Raw genomic sequence first — 27513 nt, 5'->3', positions numbered from 1 at the left:
GTGTCTATACTTCTTTAAGGTAGGCATACACTGTTGTCCCCCTCACTGACCTCCCCTTTTCAGTGTAGTGTGTGGTCTTTGCAACCAAAAAAAATACAGAACTAGTCCTGTTCAACACTGTACAGGAAAACATGGCATTCACAGCAGTGTAAATAGAGCCTCTGAGATACAGATCTCACGGGGCCACGAAAAAATTTGTATCTGGAAATTTATATCACCAAAACAAAACAAAAATCAGTATGCAGGAGTATGGGTAAGAATTCAAGCAAGTCTGTTTTAAGGCTACACAGGCGCAGCTCACCACTCGCGGCGTGTACAGTGCGACAGACAATCGCGACGTTGCCGATGCGTGGGCCATGTGCCTCGGCATTAGCAGGTTGTGGCACACTTCCTGCAGGGCTGTTTACACTTTGATGATGTCTCCAGGCTTCACTGCTCTTGGCATCTGGCAACGATGGTCTGCTGCGTTTCTGGAAGTGGGAAAGCCAGAAGTGCCAACTTATAGCCGTCTTCCGCAGGCACCAGTCCGGTATCAATGCCCTGGACGCATTTCCTATGCAAGGTGAGGGCCTCTCTGCAATTTTTTTCCTACATTTTTGGGGGTACTGTGCTATTTTTACAGGGTTTTTTTTTTTCTGAAATTTGGTACAGATGTGATGTAAGTAATTTTGCTGAATTTAGAAGTCAGTTCTGTTGTTTATGTTTTTATAGGGTCTAATATCCCAAAGCAACTCAGGCTATGAGGGATGCTGTAGTGCAGTGGTCCAGATAATTTTGACCGCTGAGCATTCTGTAGCGTGCACGGCCATTTTGTGTTTTGCCCCTACTGAAGTGCAGCTGTCCTTGGCAGGGCGTGCATGTTTTTTCTTTTTTTTGAAACCGCCCCGCGCATGCCGGGCGGTTTCAAACTCCGGCGCATATACTCGAAAATGCCGCGCGCATGATTTCACCATGCGCTAGGAACACCTTCGTTAGGCAGCTGTTAAGACGACTTCGAAGACTGGAACTGCACCTGCACTGTGCGTCCATCTTATATTAGGTCTAGTCGAAATCTACCTGAAGATCAAATACCGCTGAGCCGTGTAGCCGTGGCGCCATAGTAGTGGTAGTTGTAATGGTCAGCGTTCATGTAAAATGAAAAAGATGCTGCACCTGTCTCTGTTTTGGTAATAGCTAGGCTCAAACGATTCAGAATAGAACAATCGCAAAAGATATTCCAGTTTCAACCTTGCAACGAGAGCTGTAAAAGGAGAAAAATAAACAAGCAAGACAAAAGTAGGATCCTATTTATGGTTGGAATAGCAAACACACATATACTTCCAGGACTTCCTGCACAATTACGCTACAATAGCTCACTGAACCCAGCCTTGAGACTATCAAACTTAATCATAATGTAAGCCAAATGATTAATACCACTTCAGCATCATTTTTACATATACGACAATGCTCTTGTTGAACATGTCGGAGCTGCTACATATAATTGACTTAGAAAATATTATACTATACAGACCTTTCTCTCGACATGCTGCAAAGGTTGTGAAAAGAAAAAACTTCCCTGCTATCAGTGGCCTATTTTTTCGGATGCCTGTTATGATAGAGAGATCTTGGTAGTATTTGGCTTTTGCTTATTTAGGTGTTCTCTCAGCGCAGGAAGTACAATGTGATTGACTGCAGCTGCCTTGAACATCTGAAGGCAATATTCCAATACTGTCAAACTGTAAAATACAATCGAAAAAAAAAAAAACACACACACGCAGTGTGATGTGTTGTAAGATAAGCCACCAACAACTAAGAGAGCGTTCTGTTGTTAAATGAATCCCTCTGATGGCTCGTTCGCTAAGGTGTTCTACTTTCTCAGCGTACCACAAACTTGCGGGGCCGATACCTCGCTGACCTCGATACCTGATGAGTGTGAGGGGACATGATCATGTAGGTAGTTTTCTGTTTGCACGTAAAGGAATCCGGATAACTGAAAGCCATTCCTTTTACAACTTTGTCACAGCAGCTTGCTGGATTGCTGCGAAATCTGTTTACATTGGCCATAGAAGCAATTTCTGAGAGAGGTAAAACGGTCTTGTCTTACTACGCCACCATCAGGAAATCTCACGTTCACTAAAATGCCAATGGGAAACACATGTATTTAGGTGGGCCAGGAAATGGGCGCTGCTGAGAAAATATGTAAAGCCGTGTCAGGTGCAACGTGAATGCGAAAAAAAAATTTCCTACATGGCCTTAGAAATTAAAAAAAAATGCTACGTTTATGCTCATTTCCCCAAATTAAATTGTATTTTTTTCTTGTTTGACTTTTATATGAAGCCAATAGCAGATTTTGTGACCATGCGGTATTGATTGAGCTGTGAAATGAGTAATTTTATTAGGCGAAATGGACATGCCACAAATAAATGTTAACAAATTCTAAGAGTATCAATGCAGAGCTCTCAGCCCATTTTCATTGGTTGACAAACGAAAAGAGGAAAAATGACAAGATCATGGTTATAGGAATTGTTCATGTCTTCTATCTGCTCTTTCGGTTAAGAGAAAAAAAAGTAAATTATCTTTGACTATGTTAGCGAAAGTAGCTGCACAAACATTGTCTCTGCCCATCACCGAAGATCGTAACGCAGCCCGAACGACGATGGTGGAGCTGCCTTTTCTTTTTCCGTGCTGGGGTTTTCTTGTACACAGGCGGGGAAATGCTAGCGTTGTAACTTACGCTGTTGGGTTACTTCGATTTCCAGTTGTCAATAAAGTGACTACAGAATGAAGGAGTGTGGCTTCGACTCCGAGACTCTCGTGCCGTCACTCCTGGGGAACAGAAGGCACAGAGTATCCGGTAGCAAGCGGAATTTTAAACATTTGGCACTTTCCATGACCACACAGTAACCAAATGAGTAGATTCGTGCCTTTGCCTTTCAAAGAACCATGCTTAGGTCACCCGCCACTCATGCTTCTGTGGAAACCCGTAGAAATGAATCGACTTAAAAGCGTCCAACGAGTTTGCGTAGCTGCCAGTGGAGCCAACAACGCACCACGTTTCGCCAGCCTTGTTTGGCCAGACTTCATTCCACTGGACATATTCACACAACTAGCCCAATTTTTTGTTCTCTTGAGAATATATTCACGCACAACGTCATCTAAACCTTAGGATTTCCAATTTCCACACAAACCGATGACAAACAGCAAGCTCCAATGCGCTGGCAATGCGCCGGCTGCATTCCAGCGATTGAGCGATGCGCCGAGAGGCGGTGCCACCCGTTCAGCTGTCCGGTCCCTATAGTACAGTCGAACACGGATATATCGAACCCGGATAGTTCAAATTTTGGCTATATCAAACTCGCAGAATATCCCCTTGAAAATTCCATGTAAAAGTATAGGAAAGCTGTGTAGTATTTTGAACTTACTTTCACCGGTCATTCGATATACTGAACTTCGCACCAGGCACTGAAAAGTGCGCCTTCTCCAAAGATGATCGCATCACCCTCGGCCATTTGCCGCGTGACGTTTTCAAACCACACGCTGAAGGAATGAGAGGGAACAGTTCGGTGACTGCTGGTCTAGGGCAGCACCGCGCCCTTTCTCCAAAGGCGCGCTCACCTGCGGTGATTGTTTGCCGCGCGCCAGCACATGATGTTTGCAAGCCGTTTGCATGAATGAGCCGTGGTATTCGGGAGAGGGGAAAAACGTGATAGAGTGAAGTGCAAGGGTGTGCCAATTCTTCTGCCGAATTTTATGTCTCCTTCATCTCTCTTTTTTCCGGTCTTCGTTCTCAGCAGCATGCACTACGCATGCGCGGACAGGCCAGCTCAGCACGTGGCAGACAGAACGTCGAAGGCTTTCTCCGGTATTATGCTGAATGTGCGTAAGCTATGGCGGCTGCGGACGCTAAGAAGCGGCAGATTTTATTATTTTTTTTGAGTCGTCCATCCTTGTCGTCATGCTGAACGTGCGATGTAGCGTATGCTATATGATGGCTGTGGATGTTAAGAAGCGGCAGATTCTTTTTTAACTAGAGTCGGCCATACTTACATCTACAAATAATCAAAGAAAGCACGCGGTCGGCTGTGATCATGACACCGGCTTTTAGCATTCTTCGCTTCAGATGGCATTTGCAGCTATCACGCTTGCTAATGATTTTGTAGCAGTGGACTACGCCTGCCCCACCCCAAGCGGGCATGATAAATTGAACCAGGCTTGTGCAATCACGCTATTACAGGCACTTTGCCAAGTTTGCTCCCTGCCACCGTAGGAGCTATCAAAAATAAAGTCAAAAGATAAATACGCCGGGATGTTATCGCTGCGCAACATCTTGGCTTGCTGCCAATAAATTAGCTGTGGATGTGATGGCTGAAACGGAGGGATGCGCCACCGTAATGCCTTTTTTTTTTTAAGATTCTCGGGGTAGGGGGGGGGGGGGGGGTGTGCAAAAGTGGAGGGTGGGTTCATTGTGCGGCTGGGCTGATTACGCGGCAAATATGGTATTTTTCACAAACGCAAGTAGCGTTTCTAGCCGACTTTTGTACTATTTCGCGATTCCCTTCGAGTTCGATGGTATAGACTTCCTTTTAAAGAGCACAGCTACACATTGATGGCTTTCACAATGCTGCAGTTGCATTCTAGAAAAAGTTAGTTGTCGGAAACTTTTCTCATTTCGGTGTTTTTAGGCACTGCACTCAGCCTTACAGGGCTTTTTTCTATGTTGTTTTTAAAGGGGTCATGACACCTATCAACTGAGCATAAACTGATTATTGCATTTCACTCCTCACATTAAATTATAAATCCTTGAAGTTTGAGCTCATTTCGTGCAGTAGATAGTTTTAAAATTAATTATTATTATTAATATCGGAATGAGCTTTCTGGTCTGGCAACCATTGGCCGCAGACGTCACAACGTCTCCATGTCGTCTGCTATCCGCGTTGCCGGCTGTAATCTTGCATGCATGTAGTGGATGGTGGTCACTGAGCTTTTTTTTTCTTCAGCAAAAATATTTTATTCACATATTCTCTTTTCTTTGAGAAGCCTTCACTATAATATGCGGTCTTAGAGATCCTCGGACTTGTTTTGGGCTTCGTCTAGAGATTGCCGAGAAGGCCGAAATCAGCGAGCTCATGCTGTATAATTTAGGCATGCAGTCAAAAGTGTATTTTTTCTTACGTTATGAGAGTTAGCTTGTTTTAGCAACAAGTGCTCCCGCATATAAAAAGGCACTTGTCCAATGTTTCCTTCGACCGTTTGCCGTCGCTTTTTGGGTCCAAAAACTAAGAGTAAATCTCAAACAAACACATCTTGACGTGAGAGCATACTTTGCGACATAGAGGAGCAGCCAACACTTTTGAACGAACCGCTACCTCGTGACTTGCTGTTGTATGTGCGTGTTAGTTAGACTTGATTATTTTCCGCTGGTAAAGCATTTTTGCAAAACTATGCAGTCTGGCCACGGCCAGCGCACGAAAGAATGTGCCGCCTCCGCCGCTTCAGTCCCGTCATCGCAAAACCCAACGCGATTTGATTGCTCTTCACTGCATGCCCGCACCGAACAAGAGCCTCCCAGTCGCCTCTGTCTCATCTCCACCGGAGCGCGTGCATGATTGCGACGGACTCACGAGCCTCACCTTCCGTTTTTGTAGTGCTTCTCCAGCAAATGACTCGTGAGTGCTTCAACGTAAGCATACACCATTTAGTATTTAGTTTGTGAACCCTAAACTCCCGCAGGAATGCGCCGATTCGCGGATTATTCCCCCGCAGGGGGCACCTGTTAAAGCAGGTGTTTGTGTGTTTTGTGCGACACCACGGACCCCGAGCACCCACGCTTAGCCGTGCGTGGCATCGTCGTGTCTGGGGAAAAGGGGATCCTGGTGGTTGAGCCGATGCCGAGTGTTTGGACCTTTAAGGCCCCTCGGCGGAGGCAACACACCACTTTGGCCCACGCTTCCCATAGACGACACCTCCGGGCTGACCCACCCGGGGGAAATCGGCAGTCGCCTTTTCCTGTTCTCCCCTCCATCTTTCACTTTCCTATTTTCTTTCTTAGAACTGTCCTGTCCTCTCTTACCTTCTTCATTTCTTCCTACTTCCAGGCGGCGAGGGTTAACCTTGTGTGGCTAGCTACCCTGAGTTACGCCATATTGGGTTATAGTTGCGGTGTACAGCTGGCGTGGGCAGGAATAGACAATTTCTGTCCCGTCCCCTCGTTGGGCTCCATGGTGGGTGGCTGGCACTGCAGCCGAAAAATACACTTTTTATGGCATCTAAACACCTTAACCCCGATCGTCCTCCTTCTAAAAGGGGGCGCACCGAGACCACCATGTTCTTCTCAAAGAACATAAACAACTTTCCTCGTTTCCACGTGGTCCACAGTGACCACGAGGAAATCACTGCACGACTTGTGTCCCCATTTGTTGTTTCTCGAACGTTGACTGAGGCCATTGGCCAGGGCTATAAGATAAAGAAACTTGGAAACGGTGACCTGCTACTAGAATTAATATACAACCATCAGTATCAGAAGCTAAGTGCAGTCGAATCATTTGGAGAAATACCGGTACAGATTAGCCCGCACCGATCACTAAACACTGCCCGAGGAGTCATCTCTGATGATGACCTTAGGTACGTCAGTGAACAAGAACTTCTTGAAGGCCTGAAGGAACAAAATGTCACAGATGTTTACCGGATAAAGATCAGACGAGATAACAAAGAGATAGAAACAAAGCACATTGTACTCACCTTTGCTGCAAGCACTCTCCCAGAATCAGTCGAAGTAGGCTACACAAAGATAAAACTGAGGCCCTACATCCCTAACCCACGCCGCTGCTTCAAATGTCAGAAATATGGCCATGGCTCTCAGAGTTGCCGTGGCCAACTCACATGTGCAAAGTGTGCCTCGCACGAACACCCTACAGACAACTGCGAAGAACAGCTGCTTCTCTGCTCAAACTGTGAAGGTAACCACCCAGCTTATTCACGCTCATGCCCATACTGGAAAAAAGAAAAAGAAATAATTACACTGAAAGTCACCGAAAACATATCTTACGGAGAGGCACGAAAGCGGCTTTCTCTCCCTCAAAAGCCACACTACTCCGTTGTGACGCAGCAGGGCGCGGCATCACAGCGGTCGTTGGCACCTGCCCAGGAAGCACACAGTTCTTCCAGGGCAGCGCCACCTGCGCCCTCGGTGGAGTCAGCTAGCGCTACTCCACCACCACCCGCAAAGCTGGCTGCGCGGACCCCCAGGTCAGCCGGCCCAAAGGCCTCGACCCATGAGTCGAGGCCTAAAACTGACAATCCTGTGCTTTCTGCACAGTCGTCCACCGCATCTGAAGATGCGATGGACACAACTTCTTCACCCCAGCTGCCTAGGCGGCAAAGCTCACTGGAGCGAAAAAGAAAGGGAAAAGTCCCAATAACAGGTCCCAAGGACCTACAAACCTAAATTTAAACTTGTCCCTTAAATAACTTTTAATTATGGCGCTCCTCATTTATTGGAACTGCCGAGGACTCTTTAAAAATTTAGATGATATATATGAAATTCTTGCGGACTATCAGCCAAACATACTTTGTCTGCAAGAAACCCATTTAAAACCAGCAGACTCAAATTTCCTTAAGCAATATAATGTATTCAGGAACGACAGGCAAGGCAGCTCTCACTCCTCTGGTGGCGTTGCCATTGTAACACAAAAATCAATCCCCTCTCGAAACATCTCACTCAACACAGACTTAGAGGCAGTGGCAATCAGAAGCTTAGTTTATGGCAAAATAACAACCGTATGTTCCCTGTATATTGCTCCAACTTATAAGCTAAGTAGCGAAAGTTTTGAAAAATTGATTGATCAACTTCCGGAACCTTGGTTGCTGGTCGGAGACTTTAATGCTCACCACCCATTATGGGGATGTACAAGAACGGACTCCCGAGGTGTTCTAATCGAAAAATTCTTATTGTCCTCGGGATCATGCTTACTAAACACGAAACAGCCAACTTACTACAATATAGCTTATAACTCTTACACATCCATAGACCTAGCCATTGGCTCCTCGATGTTCCTGGCAGCTACAGAGTGGACTGTCATTAACAATCTATACGGAAGTGACCATTTTCCGATCTTAATAAAATATACTGGGAACGGAAATGAAAATGTGTCGAATCCCAGAAAATTCAAAGAAAATGCAGCCAACTGGAAGATGTTCAGGGAACAGTCATCATTGGCCAGTTCATCAGTTACTGACTTAGGCGTTGATGAAACTCAACGCTTAATCACGCTGCACATCATAGAGGCAGCAGAAAAATACATTCCACAGACGTCAAGTAAGCCACGAAATAAACGAAGACCCTGGTGGAATGCAGAATGTAAGACTGCTCGTGAAACTCAAAACAGGGCATGGTCGAAACTACGCCGATACCCCACAGCCGAAAACCTAATAGCCTTTAAGCGTGCAAAGGCAAATGGCAGGCGTATTCGACGCATCTCCAAGCGAGAAAGCTGGTCATCATTCCTTTCTTCAGTGAACTCCTATTCTGACGCACACAAAGTTCACAACAGGATAAGAGCACTTAAAGGATATAGCACAGTCCCAACGCCCCTTGTCAGCACCAGTGGTGACTCTCTTGAACATCAAGCAGACACACTAGGGCAACACTTTGAATACATATTCAGCTCAGCACACTATACAGATTCCTTTTTGCGGCACAAGGCAAGAGAGGAGAGGAAGCACATACATGATAAAAGGCCATCCTCAGGAGGATACAATAGCCCATTCACCATGCAGGAGCTGAAGATTGCACTAGACACATGTGGTAACACAGCTCCAGGTCCTGACAGGATCACATATGGAATGCTCAGGCATCTGCATGTGAACACTGTTGAAACCCTACTCTACCTGTATAATAAAGTATGGGCCACAGGACGCTTTCCTAAAGCATGGAAGGAAGCGATCATCATCCCAATATTAAAACCCGGAAAAGAACCCACACTTGCTGCTAGTTATCGGCCTATCGCACTAACCAGCTGTCTATGCAAGCTTTTTGAGAAAATGGTAAATCGTCGCCTTCTCCATTTCCTTGAATACAATGGTCTTCTTTATCAAAACCAAGCTGGTTTTAGAGCTGGGCGATCAACAGCTGATCAGCTCATTGCCTTTGAGTCTTATGCAAGGGATGCTTTTGCACATAAACAACATTGTTTATCTGTCTTTTTCGATCTTGAAAAAGCATATGATACCACTTGGCGCTATGGTATCATCCGCGACCTCTTCTCTCTTGGCATCACAGGAAACATGTTGAGCACAATTCGAAGTTACTTGTCTGAACGGACCTTCAAAGTTCGTGTTGGCAATGCATATTCAAAGCAGTACATTCAAGAAAATGGTGTCCCTCAAGGTGGTGTTCTCAGTTGCACACTTTTTGTAGTCAAAATGAACTCTTTAAAAAGCGTGCTGCCAAAAACTATTTCTTGTTCTGTATATGTTGATGACGTCCAGATAAGCTTCAAATCTTGCAACTTGGCCATCTGTGAACGACAAATTCAGCTAGGTGTAAACAAATTGTCCAGGTGGGCTGATGACAATGGGTTTAAATTTAACTCTGGAAAGAGTGTTTGTGTACTTTTCTCTAAGCAGCGTGGCATCAGGCCTGACCCCAACATTACACTGAATGGCCAGAGCCTTGCCTTTAAAAAAGAACATAAATTTCTTGGCGTAGTTGTTGACGAAAAACTTTCCTTCCTTCCCCACATAAAACAGTTGCGACTGAAGTGTCTCAAAGCGATGAATTTGCTAAAAATTCTCTCTCACCGGTCATGGGGCACAGACCGTGACTGCCTTCTGAACCTTCTGAATAGTGTAGTTCTATCACGCATTGACTATTGCTCGATGGTTTATGGGTCAGCATCATCCTCTGCGCTAAAATTGCTCGATCCCGTGCACCACCTCGGCCTTCGCCTCGCTACAGGCGCTTTCCGAACTAGCCCAATTGCTAGCCTCTATGTCGAGGCGAACCGATGGTCACTGCAACGAAGGAGACAATTTACTTCTCTAACTTATGCTATGAAGGTACTATGCCAACTGGACCATCCATGTCGTCGGCTCCTGCTTGACAAAACTGGCACAGCACTTTTCTCAAAAAAACCATCTCTAACACCACCATATCCAATCAGAGTTGCCACGCACATTGAATATCTGAATGTTTCGGTTACCAGTCTTCATACAACTTCCATAAAAGACCTAATTGCTCCTTGGGAAATGCACGGTGTTAATTGCGACCTGTCGTTTCTTGAAGTGGGCAAACATGCATCCCCTATTGCCATACAGCAGCATTTCATGTCACTTCAGGAGAAGTACACTTGTGATGAATATTACACTGATGCTTCGAAGTCTGCTCAAGTCTCCTGTGCAGCACATGGACCACAGTTTTCACAGTCAAAAACCCTGAACAGAAATACTAGTATATTTACCGCTGAATGCAATGGTATCCTTTTAGCTGTGAGACACATTATAGAAAATAAAATACAGACGTCGATCATCTACACAGACTCCCTCAGTGTTTTAAAGTCCCTATCCTTTTGGAAATGGCAAAATAAGAACCCAGTACTGAACTCTCTTTATAACACCCTTATGTTTGCCCATGAACAAGAAATTAAAATTACACTGTGTTGGGTGCCAGGCCACCGCTGTATACCTGGTAATGAGGCAGCTGATAGGCTAGCTGCTTCAGCTGCCCTTCGAAATGACACAGACATTGATAAGATAACTTATCATGACCTCAAACCACACATAAAAAACATGATTCGACAACAATGGCAAGAGGAATGGGACGCAGCATCAGAAAATAAACTACACACAATAAAGGCAAAAATAGGCAGGTACACCACAGAAAAACAACACAGATTTAAAGAAGTAGCCCTGTGCAGGCTGAGAATTGGCCACACATACATAACCCATACATATCTTTTAACCAACTCTCCTGCACCACACTGCTCGAGATGTGGTGATCGACTCACTGTCATACATGTTTTAATCATATGTGCACAACTGGAACCAGAAAGAAGACGTCATTTTCCCTCCTTGTTCACTCATCAAATACCTGCACACCCATCCATTTTTATTGGCGACAACCCAATGTTTCCTTTAAAACAGGTGCTTAAATTTTTATCACAAGTAGGCTTTTTACATGAAATTTTTTATCGACGTGGGTCTCAGCCCGCTCCTCCTTGAGAGGGCGGATGAGATATTTTAATACATCTACTTATACATTGCGCATCCATTATATATCACAAATGAATTTTAGGCCCTATACACCATTGTTTTTAGCGATATCACAGAGCGAATACATTTTTAGGCCCTATACACCAGTTTTTTATCCCTTCATGAAAAATCACAACTATTCCATCATATAAACTTGAGTGCACCATTAACCTTGAGTTTGGCGCTCTTTGGCCTGAGTCGCCCTTGCGCCATTAAAATCCATCATCATCATCATCGATTCGCGGATTACACCTGTGCCCCAGCATGTTTGTTTACAATATAGCTTTTGCAATCAATGACTGCTTGTATGCTGCTCGTTCGCACGGCGTAAATGCAAGCTGAGCTAGCAATACCAAAACTATCCACTTCTTTTCGCATCCAGTTACACCTTTATTTGTTCACAAACTACAACTACGCTGCAAGAAGCGTCGTGGATACTACGTCCCCTGCCTACGCCGGGTATACACACATACAGCACTAGCAGCTGCCGGCTGCGGTCGATAGACAGGGTCACATATATCGACTCTTCCCCCTCAATGTGCATTCGCTTTGTGATGTAAGCAGTCATCGATTTGAGGTTGCTACTGCCAGATGCAGTGCTACACGCAGTGCCTGGTGTCATCGACGGTACCGGAACCATGGAAGAATGCAAACATTATCCTCATTCATAAGAAAGGGGACTCTAAGGACCTTAAAAATTAGACCAATCAGCTTACTGTCTGTTACGTATAAGGTATTTACTAAGGTAATCGCTAATAGAATCAGGAAAACCTTAGACTGCAATCAATCAAAAGATCAAGCAGGGTTTTGGAAACGGTACTCTACTATCGATCATATCCATACCATCAATCAGGTGATAGAAAAATGCTCGGAATATAACCAGCCCTTATACATAGCATTCATTGATTACGAAAAAGCATTTGACTCAGTTGAAACCTCGGCGGTGATGCAGGCATTGCAAAATCAGGGGGTAGACGAGCCGTACGTGAAAATGCTGGAAGATATATACAGTGGCTGCACAGCAACCATAGTTCTGCATAAAGAAAGTAACAAAATTCCCATAAAGAAAGGTGTTAGGCAAGGAGACACAATCTCCCCAGTACTATTCACAGCTTGCTTAGAGAAAGTATTCAGGGACTTGGAATGGGAGCAGTTAGGGATAAGTGTAGATGGAGAATACCTCAGTAATCTGCGATTTGCTGATGACATTGCCTTGCTAAGCAACTCGGGAGATGAACTACAAATAATGATTGATGACCTAGACAGGAAAAGTAGAAAGGTAAGCTTGAAAATCAATATGCAGAAGACTAAGGTAATGTTCAACAGCCTCGGGAAGGAACAGCAGTTTACATTAGGTAGCGAAGTACTGGAAGTAGCAGGCGAATAGGTATACTTAGGACAGGTAGTAACTGCAGATCCCGACCATGAAAAGGAAATAAGAAGAATAAGATTGGGATGGAGCACATTTGGCAAGCACTCGCAGCTTATGTCTAGCAGCTTACCGGTATCGCTAACGAGAAAAGTATATAACAGTTGCATCTTACCTGTACTCACGCTTATGTGATGAGAATGGTGGATAGCCCCAACTGTGAAAGATGCGGCTGCGAAGAGACCACGCGGCATCTTCTTTGCGAGTGCCCTGCTTTTTCAAGCGAAAGATATGCGCTGCGTTCAGCTCTGGACCATCTTGACAGCCGTCCTTTCACAGAGGAGAAAATCCTCGGCCCATGGCCACAGAAAGCGTCTAACGGCAAAGCCTTCAAAGCACTTATGTGTTTTATGAGAGACACAAACTTGATTGTGAAACTGTGACTGTGCTCCTCGTCGCCTTACCTTTCCTATCATTCTCTTCTATCTTTCTCCTTTAAACTCCTCATTCCCCTTCCCCAGTGCAGGGTAGCAAACTGGAAGCTTTCCTGGTTAACCTCTCTGCCTTCTCTCTCTTTCTCTCTCTCTCTCTCTCTCTCTCTCTGTGGCGCTGAAACGTGGAGGCTAACCAAGAGAGTTCTACTTAAGTTGAGGACAACCCAGAGGGCTATGGAACGAAAAATGGTAGGGGTAACATTAAGATATAGGAAGCGTGCAGAGTGGGTCAGAGAAATAACTCAAGTTACCGACATTCTAGTGGAAATTAAGAAGAAGAAATGGACATGGGCAGGACATGTAATGCGAAGAGAGGATAACCGATGGTGGCTTAGGCTAACAAACTGGATTCCAAGGGAAGGAAAGCGTAGCAGGGGGCGGCAGAAAGTTCGGTGGGCGGATGAGATTAAGAAGTTTGCAGGGGTCAAGTGGATGCAGCTAGCACAGAACCGGGTTAAGTGGAGAAATATGGGAGAGGCCTTCGCCCTGCAGTGGGTATTGTCAGGCTGATGATGATGATGACTGCCAGATCTGCACTTGATAACCACATGTGACCGCTAAAGCTTGTGAATACGTGCTCCGTAATCGCCGAAACTCTAGACCCGAACGCGTGTACTCGAGCTAGGTCTATTCGTCGCTTGAACGAGCCGGCAGTTCTGTGCCGACTAACATTTCTGGCCAAGGTCGTTACTGATGACAAGGGGGAACTCTTGTTTTCCTTTTTCTAACTCTGTTAAGCTACAGACAAGCGCAGCTGTTCAGGTCGTTTACGATCGAGTATCGGGTGTCAAGTTCTCGCTAGGCTTCCGATCCGACCAAAACAGATCGAACAACTATCCACAGATCAGTTTCGTTGACATCGTGGGGCCTAAAACCTCACACTATGGTGACAGGCGACCGTTGGCCGTGCCAACACCACCTAGAAGACTGGCCGTGCTGGCGTCACCGCCGGTGTAATGCGACAGACCACTGCATCGATAAGCTAAGGAACCTAACCGTGCAGCCAATTGACTGTGAGCGTGCCTTATGCTGAAGAAAACATGCCTTACTCTATATCTTTTCATGCGGTAACATCTTCATCAAGCACTTCTCCATGAGGGACGAACACTGTGTCAATCATAACAAAAAAAAAAAAAAGGCATGTCCTTTGATATTGCAGCCTTCATTGCAGACGACGTTCCACCGTGTATACTTTGTGACATCACACGAGCATAATGGCGGTCGCTCTCGGTGGGAAGAGCTTCCGAGTTCTGATTTTTATCACGTTTTTTTGCATTTTGCAAATGTGCTGCGTGCTGGGCAATAAAACTTTGCGAGTAGAATCACAGACCTGTATATTATTCACAGAAGTATAAAACGGCAATACATCGAACGACCTTGTCATCGTGACAAATTAGGTATAATTGTAATCGTACTACAAAGATCTAGGGGGTGATGCTATTCATTTTGCACTGGTGCAGTTGTGCTAATTGTAAATTAGCATGGTAGTGAGAGATAAAGAAAAGTGTATGTACTAAGAGTTGGTACACTTCCTTGCCTACAAGTTACTTTAAAATGAATAAAAATAGCATCGCCCTCTAGAGAATGTATTTAGCATCGAGTCTGTGCACTTATTTTTTTTTGTTTGGCAAGGCAAAATTGCCAGAAAGCCCTGTAATAAGTACTCTTTGATTATTTTTTAATTCTGCAGCAGTCCCTGAACCTCAAAAATCCAAGCACAGATTTGAAATCAGCATGAAAAACTGATCATGTCTGAAAAGTTTCATTCAGATTGGACCAATAATACAGAAAATAATATCAACACCCGCTTCCCCCCTTAATATGCTGCCCTATCGCGGAGGCGTTTCTTTGGTCTTGTGTTTTTTTCTGTATTTTTTTTACATAGGTGCCCAGCCTTCCAGGATTGGTAAGATGGCTCATCATCTTTTGGTTTTCGTTCACATCCAGCATGAAAGTTGCTCAGTACGGCGTAATTTAGCACAAGTCCGCGGATCGGTTCATTGACTGTGCCTACGCCTATGTGCGACATGCTGCCGCGCGTCATCCATGTGTCGTCATACAATACAGCGATGTTGGCGATGTTTGCAAGGTCTTATTTTGTGTACTGTTCCCAAACTGACCGCACGCACCCTTGGGTAACTTGTTCGGCTCATGAGCTGCTGCAGGTGTCAACTTTTTCTTTATGTAGTCTTGCCAAATTCTAGTATGCAGACAGTGGTGTGAAGCGTTCAATATTGAGAAGGTGTCGTTCAGAGCAGTCCACTGAAACAGTAAATATTAGATCTTGAGAAGATTTCAATCCTTCAATGATCCAGAATCACAAAGGACTGCAATAAAGCATAAATAAGCATTCTAAGATGATTTGGAAGAAAGTTATGGCTTGTCAGACTTGCCAAAAAAAACCACTTATATTCGTGACTGGGACAAATGATTTATTTTGATAATTTTGGCAAAAAAAACAGTGGTTAAAAGTAGTGTTACTGTAGAATTTATGAGTTTATCTTTCTGGCAAAACAAAAGTGATAGCTGTTATAGAAACTGAGATATCGCTCTTCCAAAAGGGTGACTGTGTCCAAAATTCATTTCGAGAAATCAGTGAGAAATGTTTTTGGCATATTTTTGAATTACCAAGGTTAACAGCAACTCGATAAAACGAGTTATGATTGGGGTTTTGTGTGAATCACCGTTTCGATAGGAGATAATTGCCCCTGCAACTCGGAAGGAAATTTATCGCAACAAAGTTTGCTATTCCGCATGCTGCGCGTGATGCCGTTTTGTGACCGCTGTGCCACTAACTTTTGGGAGTGCTTGATCTGTCGCACCCATGAAATCTGCTTAGGTATCACTTTTTCATCTGCATCGTCATGATTACGATGCTTGTACGTGGCAAAAATTGCTTCGAGGAAATCGTGCGGTCTCCTATCTGTTGTGCCGAGCACCACCAGCTACACCGTTATCGGCCCAGTGCAGAGCATCGGTGCTTCGTCACTGATTGCGGATAACAGGATGCCACATCATCGGCTTGCCTCTTATTTCTATCTTTCGCTTTTTAGGCCAGTGCGACCCTCGAACCTAAATGTTCCACATTTTTTGCCATGGTCGTGACAGAACGTCGCTAAACCAGCTATTCATAACTGCGTGACATTTTCCAAATGGCGCCAGGCCACAAGCAGTCGATGCTGGCAGCCAACCAAAAGTGGTCAATTGGATCACATGCTTTTGAAGCCTCACATGCTTTCGGAGCTCAATAGCAGCGTGTTTCGCTCAATTTTGTCCCTTTGTTTTCCACTTTGGGTGTTCACTGACGGATGCCAATCGTGACATGAGAACAGTCTGAATCACGATCTTTCGAACGAGACCAAAATGGTGCAGGTGGAGCGTGTATTTCTCGATCTGAGGTCTATCAAAACTCAGTGCTATTTGACCTCAATTTAATGTTATCCTGTCCACAGGAAAAGGGGTGGTTTTTGGGTGGTGTCATTAATATTTTTTTTCTTTAACAAAACTTGCTTTGTACAGGAGTATCTAGTATCAAACTGTAGAGGAGGAATTCCTCTTCACAATGGTATTAGTGACAATCATCATATTTATTGAGTAACTGATGATAAACTATCTGCGAAAAATTGTAGTTAAAAAAAACAACAAAAACATCAAAGTTTCGTGACTCCAATAAAAAAAATTTCAAAATATACATTTTTTACAACAGGGACCAATGCAACATTTCAGCAAATTCTAGCTTTCTGTGTGCAGTATTCGCTGAGTTAGGAAAGAAAACAGCAATTGAGGTTGAATATGCTGAGGTTGACCCCTGAATGTCCCCTAGCAGAAAACACGACTTCCTGCACCGCTGGTGGCAAGTAATACTGCCCAAAAGACTTCACTCTGCAGATAACAGTTGTGACCATAACGGTGATCTCTTTCGATCAGCGCGCAGTAAAAGCGGAACTTTTCAAGGGCAAAAGCGAAACTTATCCGTTTCCACGCAGTAGGAGTGCGCGACGTCGACACCATAATGTAAACAAGGAGTACCGATCACCTGACTCCGGAGACCATTTGGACGGGCGCGGCACGATGGAAAAAATAAAATCAAAAGCAATATTGGGGTGGTGCAGTGGTAAGATGCCCGACTACTGTGCCAAGGGGCGACCGCGGCGGCTGCGTTTCGATCGAGGCGAAACGAAGAGGCATCTGTGTGCTGTGCGATGTCAGCGTTACGTTAAAGATCCCCAAGTGGTCAAAATTACTCCGTAGCCCTCCACTACGGCCCCTCATTCTCTTTCCACTTTCACTCCCACCTTCCTCCCTTCCCTTACGGCGCGGTTCAGGGGTCCACAGAAACAAATGTGACAGATACTGCGCCTTTCCCTTCCTGAGAACCAATTATTATTATTAAGGAAGGGTTTCTCTATTTCCCACTGGATGACGCCACTTGTCAAGAAGCGCTTCGAAAGCGGGAAAATTAGAATCTTGAAACCATCGATAGTGGGCGAAACTTATCGGGGCATGGCTGTTGATGTTTACCTATTTACTCGCATAATGCTGCACTTTTTTTTCGCAGAAAATTGATGCTAAGTTTGAGGGTGCGATAATTATGCGGGGAAAATTTCGAGGAAGTGTTTTGGCGCACTAAAAGCAAATTTAAATATGTGCGAATCGGCATTGTTAGGTCAGCTATTGTGAATATAACCAAAATTATTACTTTCAAGCAGAACTTACCCTTGTAATAAATGTACAGGGTCGCCAAAAGCACAAATTGCTAAAGCACTTTATTTACCACACGCAGCCTCATCATCACTCCCCGTGTTCCGTGGTATAATGCTCACAGCAGACCATGAGTTCTATTCTCGATCAGAGACTTGATCCGAGTTCGTATCGACACTGCAATTGCTGTCTCCAGTAGCGCGCTACGCAGAACTCTTTGATGCCGAAGTGCCTGCTAGCAGTGCAGTTGCTATGCTGTAGCCCGTACTCGAAAGCTTTCAGCTTAAAAGGAGCTGTATAACTTTCATACTACTCCACTGTGATACGGCACCAAGAACACGGTAGACGGTAGAACAAAGCAAGTAACACGGACGGAACGAAGGAACAATGACAACGAGACGCGGAGACACCTCGCAAAATGGGGACTATGAGCATCATGCATGGAGGTAAAAAAAAAAACGAGCATAACCGATGATGATGATATGGATGGAATGGATGGATGGATGCTGTGGCCTTCCCCTTTGTAACGGGTGGATATTACATTATAACAATATCCTGGCCTGGCTCACTTTTAAATACTACACACTAACACTTACAAGTACATAGATACATGTTAATGCTTTCATCTACTATTTTGGTCACACTAGCTTCCACCACTCTCTCAAGCGGCACTTGGTCTTGGCCACCTACCCATATATACCCGAACATGCTATCGCCACCTGGTAGCGCATGCACACAACGAGGCCAGCTAAGTTCAGTAGCGCTCAGAAGATTGCGCTTGTTACTACTAGCAGACGACTCTCGCGTTGGTAATATTGGTGGTGCGATGATTATGCGAGGAAAAAAAATTGATTTTTGACGCCCAATGTTGGGGGTGCGAGCATTACGCGAGTGTGAGCATTATGCGAGTAAATACGGTATTCAAGAAGAAATTAGCGCTGATACTTGGACGGGGACAGAAGAAAACTCACACGACGATTGACAAGCGCTACTATCAGCTGTTGATTGGAGTGTGAACACAAGGAATATAAAGGAAAATATGAGCATGTGCAGACAATACAAGCACACTCTTGTCACGCAGCTACAGTCGATTATGGCAAAAAAGCATAAGAAAGGCACATTCAGTGTCATAAATTTCCAAAGGCTCTTCACTCGCACAACGATCAGATAATTTTTAACTTGGAAGGCCTCTAGCACAGGCTGAGCTTTTACATTGGCGCTCCTGCCTAGAATCTTAGTATTCTGAAATCGTGCCCTACACGAGCTGACGCAGGAAGAAACATGCTGCACGAGGTTGGAAGCTTTGTCGTTATTCTCAATATTTTTAGCATGCACTTGTAGCTGGTCATTTGTATTCTGAAATCGTGCCGTGCACCAGTTGACGCATGAAGAAACATGCCGCTCAAGGTTGGAAGTTTTGTTGTTATTCTCCTTATTTTTAGCATGCTGTCGTAACCGGTCATTAACACGAGCTGATGCAGGAAGAAACATGCCGCACAAGGTTGGAAGTTCTGTCGTTATTCTCGATATTTTTAGCATGCTCTGAAGTGAAGTGAAAGTGAAGGCTACGTAAGAAGGGCTTCTGACTCGCCGGCTGGGGAAAGGGGGGTGTGACCAGTGGCGAACATTTGCATGCCGCATTCTGTGGACAAAGCCACATCATGGCGTGTGCTGTGGGAGGTGGCGAGAGCATGTGTTATTTACTGGTCGCTTTGCTGCTGGAAACCAGAAGATGGCCTGTTGTGCATGACGAGTCTTTCCATGTGTGCCGCATGCTCCGTCTCAGCTACTGTTGTCAGATAGAAGGGACACTTGGCACCTGAAAATGCGGCGTCCCAGGATCACACATAATATATCAACCTATCATCATCCGACACCCCTGGTAGCCTCCCTCCCAAACTAAAGGGAAGGGAGAGCTTTTTGATTTGGGGCAAAGGTCCTACCCGGTCAAGGGCTGCGACTCACCGTGAAGGCAGTCAAGGTCACGGTGCTCATGCCCCCTCCTCTGACGAGGAACTCAAGGTCTCCTCGATTTGGCTGCACTTTTTGCACCAGTTCAAAAGTGCTGCACTCTGGCACTCGATTTGGGAAGTGCAGTGAGCACCACCTGCACTCGCGTCCTCGATTTGGCAACGTGCAGGCCTAAAAGTGCAAAAGTTCTCTGCACGTTGGCGCTCTCACCGAAGCAAGTGCAAGCAGTGCATGCGCGACAGCAGCAGACGACATGCGCATTTGTTTGAACGGCGTGGAGCGGGAAATTTTTCCCGTGTTGGACGACAGTGGCTGCCACGCACTGGGAGACGGAGGAGGGCTACTCTACGATACTGACGGCAAGTTTTGAAAGCAATGCGTTCTTTGTTGGCCATGCTAAGGATTCTTTTTTGACACTACAGATGGCCTCCGTGTAAGCATTGTTTACGAGGGCGACAGCCGCAAAGAGGGCCGAGATATGGCTGCTCATGCAGCACCCTGACCACCTCTGGGAGCGGCAGCCGATGACACAAGCGCTGAATCGCAGCTGTTGCCCGAAAATGAGAGGGAGATAGCCTAGACACAAAGTGCTGTTTTTAATTGAAACTATAAAGAGCTGTCGCACTCAAGAAGCGGCTTCAGGTGAGTCGTGCGCAGCGATTAAGTGAAGCACAAGAGCAAAATATGGGCAGGGCTTTTTGCCTGAGAATCAAGTAGCCTTCCCCAGAGATATTTCTCCGATTAGTGTCTTGCTAAACTTTCTTTTGCTTGTTCTTCATGCTCACAGCCAGCGGCATGCGGTGTTATCACGATTTTTGCGACGCGAGACGAGCCCAGATTTATCTCAAATCTTCGATGTCGCTCGCAACTGCTTTGACGTTGTTCTAGTTGTAGTTGTTTTTAGCCCTTTCTCGAAATTTCCATGTCGACTTAAAATTGAGCCCGGCCAAAAGCAGCGAGGATTCTAGTTCTCGACGACCGCCGAACATGCTTGCTTTATATCGCCGCCACCGAGTGTGCTTTGTGGGCCCACAAAAAAATAAACAATATGTTGCTCTAACTCATACAGAACGAAGAAAATGATGTGGATGAGGCTGACTGAAGTGATCAACGTTCACTTTGGAATTATTTGCAGAATGTCATTCATGTTCGTCTGATTCACAATACACAAAGCTCAGTAATCGCAGTCCCGCTTCGAATAGTAGAAGGGTCGCACACAACGTGAAAAACGGCGATCGTGGAGCAGACAGCCAAGACAGACATGTCCGGCGCACCCATAGACCAGCAGACAACAAAGCTTGCACTTTTGGCACTTTTGCATTCGATTTGGTCGCTCCACACAGGGCGCTCGTGTTGAGCTGCACTCGCACTACTGGCACCTGCCGCGACACTTTTGTGAACTACATGCCGAAAGTGCAGCTAAATCGAGGAGACCTTCAGTTCACAGCAGTTGTACTGGTCGGGAAAGGCGCCCCCCCCCCCGCAGACGACACATGACGAGGCAGCAGCACCTTCACCTCTGCACGGCGGCAGTGGCGTGCGTTTGTTGTGCTTCTTGCAATATCGTGGAGCTGCCGGTGGGTGCTGTGCGGCTCGATGCGCACTTTGGGTCTGCCCCGCTTCCTCTTAAAGACGGGAGTGAAACCATTGTTGGATTTCTCGAGGCTGTGATTAACCTGGCTGCCTGTTTGGTCCACAGCGATTTGGTTGGGCGCCAAGTGCTGCAGGGCCTCGGCCAATGGGGGAGCTGTTTTGTTTGTCTGAGGCTTTCCAGGGCCAGACCTGTTGCGGCTTGGCGTGGCCGGCAGGTGCTGGCTTCTCGTGCCGAGGGGCAGCATCCTCCGGTATAGCCTGCGAAAGCGATGCTGATTCGGTAGAATCGATGTCACTCACCATGGTCATGTCGCCGGATGTCGCTGCCTCGCGAGTGCCACAGCGCCGGCAAAGACTTGCGATCCCCTCGTACTCGCACTGCAGGGTGAATCTGGCTGTCTTCAGGAAGTCCGGCAGTCCATCTTCACGCGACGGTTGCTGCTCGGGATCCCCTCGAACTCTGGCACTAACTCCGTGTTGATGGACTCCACTGAACCGTACTTCTCGAGCACTTCGTTGTAGCTCAGTCATAGTCAGGTCTGTTGAGAATCCGAAGACTCGCACTGTTGGGCTGAGCTTACCATGGTACGCAAAGCGAACCGCTGTGCCCCACATGGTCTTGACTGGGTTACAAAGAAGACCTGGACAGCCTGCTTGAAGTTGAAAATCTCGAAGCGCCCAGCCTGAAAATCCTGCGCTCTGCCGATCTTTGATCTGAATCTTTTAACAAGCTCCCTACAAACCTTGGTGTTGCTTACCCCATTTAGCACGCAGCTGAAGAAGGTGAATGGAGCCAGTCTAGCCTTCGGCGATGCTATTGCTGTAACACGAGTGCCGGAGAAAAGTTGCCCTAACCGGTGGTGCATGCAATGGCAGGGGCGGGCAGATGTCAGGTGGCAGCTATCCCGTGGCAGGAGACGTCCACTAGCGTTGCCAGTCGGATTTAGAACCTCCGGGTCGTCATCTCACGAGAATCCGGGCAGACGTCTTGGTGGCGCACCCATCATTGCTTCTCCTTCCCCCAAGGAGAGGTAATTACCTCCTCTCCCAGCCGGTGCTGCCACGACGCTCGCTGGGGTGGTAATGATCGGCCGTGGTGAAGGGGGAGGAAACTGGTTTTTGACATTTTCACTGTCAAAATAGTTAAAGAGAAATAAAAATGAGGCCATATAAAATGGAATATCACTGCAAACACTTTCCTGTCTGTGGGAAAAGATGATATTCAGGTGGTGTAATTAATATTTTTTTTCCCTTAACAGAACTTGCTTGGTACAGGAGTGTTTAGTATCAAATTGTAGAGAAGGAATTCCTCTTCACAATGGTATTACAGTCAACGACCGATTTTTCGGACCCTTTAGGTAACGCAAAAACGTCCGAAATTCAGGCAGTTTGAAAAAATGAATGCATGAAAAAGACGTACCATTTTACAAATATTTCTTGGATCAAAACAGTCAAGGACGAGGTATTAGGCTTCTGAAACACCAAAGCATGAAAAAGAGTCGTTCAAAAACTCCATGCAGCCGACAGCCTGTTTATTAAGTGGTAACCGCATGAGGCGACAGCCCCTAGCGATTCGTCACGTGACGCCGCCGCCAACGCCTGTCGTCGCTGGTGCATACAGCGACGGGGCTCAGCAACAGAGGTGCATTTTCAGCGTTGCTTTGTCACCGCCGCCTCGTCATACGGTCAAGGGAAGCGCATTTACGTTATATCCCGTTTCTAACACTAAGCAGCATGAAGTACGATAAAACTGATGAAATTTTCTGTAACGCATCGCATTTTAAAGTGCCACAGCGAAGCGGTGCGCTACTACACTACAGTGCCGACTTGCATTGCAAGCAGCGACTTTCTCCTGCTCCTTTCGAAAATTAACAATATCTAGCCACACTAGCCTTTTTTTTACTACCTTTCCAAGCTTTTACTGAATTGTCTCAATGTTTTCATATACAGTACAACCTCGATGTAACGAACTTCAATTTAATGAAATCCCCGATCTAACGAAGTAGTTCAGTTTCGGTAGCTTTGGGCACATAGAACACAATGTATTTTTAGCCCCCCTATAACGAAGTAAATTTCGCCGAACTTTCAATTTAACGAAATTTAGTTGAATACTCAATGCCTGAACAAAGGTGTACCATGATCCTGAGTGGTTGAGAGCAGCGCCCATCAAAGCGCACGCAGCCTGAAAATAAGCGCAGTGCAACCAAGGTGAGTCGACCTTGGCGCGGCGGCGCAGCAGAGCCGAGAGCGCTTAAAAATGGGACGATGATGATGATATGACGTGGCATACGCTGCGCCATCTGATGTACTACGCGGGAGACGCAAACATGGTGTTGAGCAACTCCTCTAGGTGGCACGAGCATCGGCCCAGTTTAGGTGCTGCAGCTCAGCATGCAGGCTCCTTATCCAGTTTATGCCTATTTTTTGCGCAGCACATGTCGGCGTGCAGCGTGTGTGCATTTGTTTGTTATCACATTGTCGCGTGACTGGTGACTTGTTCCTCGTCGTCGTCGTAGTCGCGACGCTTGTCTGGCGGCTTCGTTCCAGCAGCATGAGTGGCAAACGAAAAGCGCTCTCTCAGAAGTGGACGGCATCCAGTATGCCGCCCTTCGCGACGGCATACTGGATGCCGTCGCGAAGGGCGAAAAGAAGAAAGATGTCACTGCAAAGTTCGAGATACCGCAAAGTTCACTCCACGATTTTGAGTTCCAAGGAATCCATCATCGACTCCTTAAAAAAGAGGGCAAGCAGCCAGCGGAAAAGGTCGAAGGCAGCAACCTATGAAGACATGGATAAAGCCGTTTTCAAGTGGTTCATGTCAACCTGGGTGCAAAACATTCCCATCGGTGGTGCGGTCCTACAACAAAAAGCAAAGGATTTCGCATGTCTGCTTGGTTGCGATGACTTCCAGGCCAGCAGCGGCTGGCTACATAGGTTTAAGGCTCGACACTCGATCGTTGGCAAAAGTTTGAGCGGTGAGTCGTCATCGGCTGATGCAACAGAATCGGCTGCCTGGATTACGAACGCAGTGCCTGATATCCTCGAGCGCTACGATCCGGCAGACATATACAACGCCGACGAGACGGCATTGTTCTACCAGATGCTGCCTAATCACACACTGGCTTTGAAAGGTGATCGTTGCCACGGCGGCAAGCATAGCAAGCTACGGATCACAGTCCTCCTGTGCGCCAACATGGATGGAAGTGACAAGCGTTTGCCGCTTGTTATTGGGCGCAGCAAAAAACCACACTGCTGTGTAAGAATTCGTGGCAACTCAAGATTGCCTATACATCGAACAAAAAAGCATGGATGACCCGCAGTATTTTCCGCAGTTGGCTGCAAGATCTTGAAGAGGACATGAAAGAATCCGGACGCCACGTGTGCCTCATCCTCGACAACTGCTTCGCGCATCACGTTGACGACTTGGAGCTTGCACGTGTGGAACTGCAGTTTCTCCCACCCAACTGCACATCACTCATCCAACCGCTCGATCAGGGCATAATTAACAGTTTGAAATGTGCCTATCGCCGAAGATTAGTTGACAAGCTGCTTCTCGACATTCGGCTGGAACGGTCAACAAAAGTTGATTTGTTTCAAGTGCTCGAGATGCTGTCCACATCCTGGAGAGTAATGTCAAAGAAAATCATTGAAAACTGTTTTCAAAAAGCAGGCCTTGGAGCAGATGCTTCCGCAGCAGCTCTACCTGAAGGTGGTTGTCCACGCTTGAAATAACAAGCGCAGGCACTTCAGGAGTCTTGGGAGCGCCTTCGCAGCGGTGGTGCTGTGCCGGAGGGCGTCGAGATCGATGATTTCGTTCTTGGTGATTCATGTATTCTCGCGACAGAAGAGGTGACCACGGAATCGAACCTGAACCATGTGGTTCGGGAATTGCAAGGTGAGAGTGACGACGAAATGGACAATCAGAACGAGTGTGGCGACGTCCCCACCTCCTGTGAAGTAGTCGATGCGATTGATGTACTGAGGCGCTTTGCGGGCTCTACAGGAGAGGAAGAGGCTATGCGGTCGTTGTGGGCCTACGAACGGTGTGCAGTGCCGTTGTTGAATGCAAAGAAGACTGAAAAGAAAGTGATGGACTACTTTACCCACAAATAAAAGTTCTTCCGTGTGTGCTTCACACCAGCAACACCATTTGGGAATTTTATTTGCATGTTATGAGCCCAATTTCGACGTAACAAAATTTCAATGTAATGAATTCAAGTGCAGATTTTGCCAACTTCATTATATCGAAGTTTAACTGTATACACGGATCAGATGAAGTGAGCGCATGCAGGCACCAGGTTCTTCGCCCAAACCAGACTAGGAAAACAAACTTCACACGCAAAAGCAAAACAAAAAAAAAGCCAGAGCGGAAGTTGAGCACCACAAAGCCTTTTGCGATTGGCTGCCTCGATAGTCGCTTCTGGGCGACACGCGAAGTTTTCTAAAAACCCAGAAACTGAGCGACAGCAACGAGGGGCAATGCTTTGGCGGCCCTCAGCCTGTCACGCGGCTTGTCGCTGCGAATTGTCGCCTCATGCAGTTAGCGCTTTATGCATGTGCCGTCACGGCAGCTGGCGTTATTGCTGCAGTGTCTTAAAGAACTTGTCGATCCTTGTTTGGACGGCATTCCACTTGCATACGATCATATTCACCTCGATCTGAGCAAGATTCATGTTAGCGCTGTACACCGATGAAAGCGTGAGCAATGCTCGCGTCAACTCTGCGCTCGTAGACTGCGCAGACGGCTCCTCATTCTCAACATCGGAGTCTTCCGAATCCTCCACAACCTGATGGACTAGCTCCTCATCGGTCAGTTCTGCACAGAAGTCGAGCTCGTTGTCAGCGTCGACAAACTGTTCAATAGTTATTTCCATCGGTATGGAAATCCCAGCAGAGCGGAGGTCGTTGATCGCGTCGTCCATGGGCGGGCACATGTCAATCACGTTGTCACATTCAGGCAAACGTGCTGCCTCTGTAGTGAGTGCGAAGCCCGCGTGGCAAAACCTATGGCAGCCTGCGATTGTCCGCTCATTACTTGTTTAATAATGGCGGCTTTCTTCTCTATCGTTAACCGACGGTACTGTTTTCCGCGCTTCGATGCCATCGGCGAGGACGACGAGGGCGGAGTGGGGGCCATCCCGGGCAAGCAAAATCCTCTTGTTGTGAAGTGTTGAAGCACCTAAGCCTAGCGTCGCAGAGCACACTTGACACATTACGTAGCACGTAGCAAAACCATGCACCAGCTTAGCGAAACACCATAGGTTCGTTCGATTCAGCTGCACTCTTTGCACCAGTTCCGCAAAGTTTTGCGGTGGTGCCGCAAGCGTGCAGCGCCAGTTCCAGCAGTTCAGGTGCAACATCGGCACCAGCTGCTTCCAAACGAATGGTAGAGTGCAGGCCGGGTCGTCTGCTAGCCTTGGCATCGCCAACAAGCTGCGGTCGGCTGTGTGCAACTCGACGCCAACGTCACTTTTAACTTGATGAATTTTCAAATAGCACATGACAACGATGTTTTTGGCCTGTGAGTTGTAATAAACGGCACTTGTCAATGAGAACACAATTGAGTTCACCAAGGTAATGACTACACATACTCACAAGAAGTACACGCATGCGGTGTGTTGCATGCTGATTATATACTTCAATCATGACCATGTGCGCTTCCATCACCGGCTGCCGCAAAAGGTGCATATATATGAGTTTGCGCAACGCGTAGTTCATGCGATATGCTAAAATCTTATGTTTGGGATAATTAGCGCCGTTTATTTGAGCGGCATATACAGTCGAACCCAGATATATCGAACTCGAAGGGGATCGCGAAATAGTTCGATATATCGATAATTCGATATACAGAAATCGGCTTGGGACAGCACTTACGATGCGCAAAAACGATACCGCATTTGTCGCGTAATCAACTCACTCGCATAATGAGCCCACCCTTCACTTTTGCACTCGAGAATTTTGAAAAAAAAAAAAAAAGCGTTAAGGCCAGCTCGCTCACATGCAAGCGATTAAGTGATCTCAGCAACGAGCCGCAGCGACAAAGCAAAAAATTTCCAACTTGTTGGAACTGCGTCCAGCTGCGTCCTCTGCCGTTCGAGCCTCCGCGGCAGCTCGAAACAAGGTTTCTATGTCGCCGTGGCAGAAATCCCCAGCGTTTTC

At 46.4% G+C, this 27513-nt stretch overlaps 1 protein-coding gene across 5 annotated transcripts in view; it reads left to right on the top strand.

The window, feature by feature from the left end:
- LOC146171622 (tRNA (34-2'-O)-methyltransferase regulator WDR6) overlaps nucleotides 1–27513 on the top strand; it is a 215707-nt gene that overhangs the window by 143918 nt on the left and 44276 nt on the right. For all 5 annotated transcript variants that reach the window (XM_084586380.1, XM_084586377.1, XM_084586376.1 and 2 more), the window contains one exon: nucleotides 427–562. In XM_084586380.1, coding sequence (XP_084442506.1) covers nucleotides 427–562 — 136 coding nt within the window. The remainder of the gene's footprint in view (nucleotides 1–426; nucleotides 563–27513) is intronic.

Source organism: Amblyomma maculatum, unplaced genomic scaffold, assembly GCF_055883805.1.
Source record: "Amblyomma maculatum isolate TAMU_Amacu unplaced genomic scaffold, ASM5588380v1 scaffold_19, whole genome shotgun sequence".
Lineage (NCBI taxonomy): Eukaryota > Metazoa > Arthropoda > Arachnida > Ixodida > Ixodidae > Amblyomma > Amblyomma maculatum.
The sequence above is the reverse complement of the archived record's forward strand: the minus strand, read 5'-3'. Positions and strand labels throughout refer to the sequence as shown.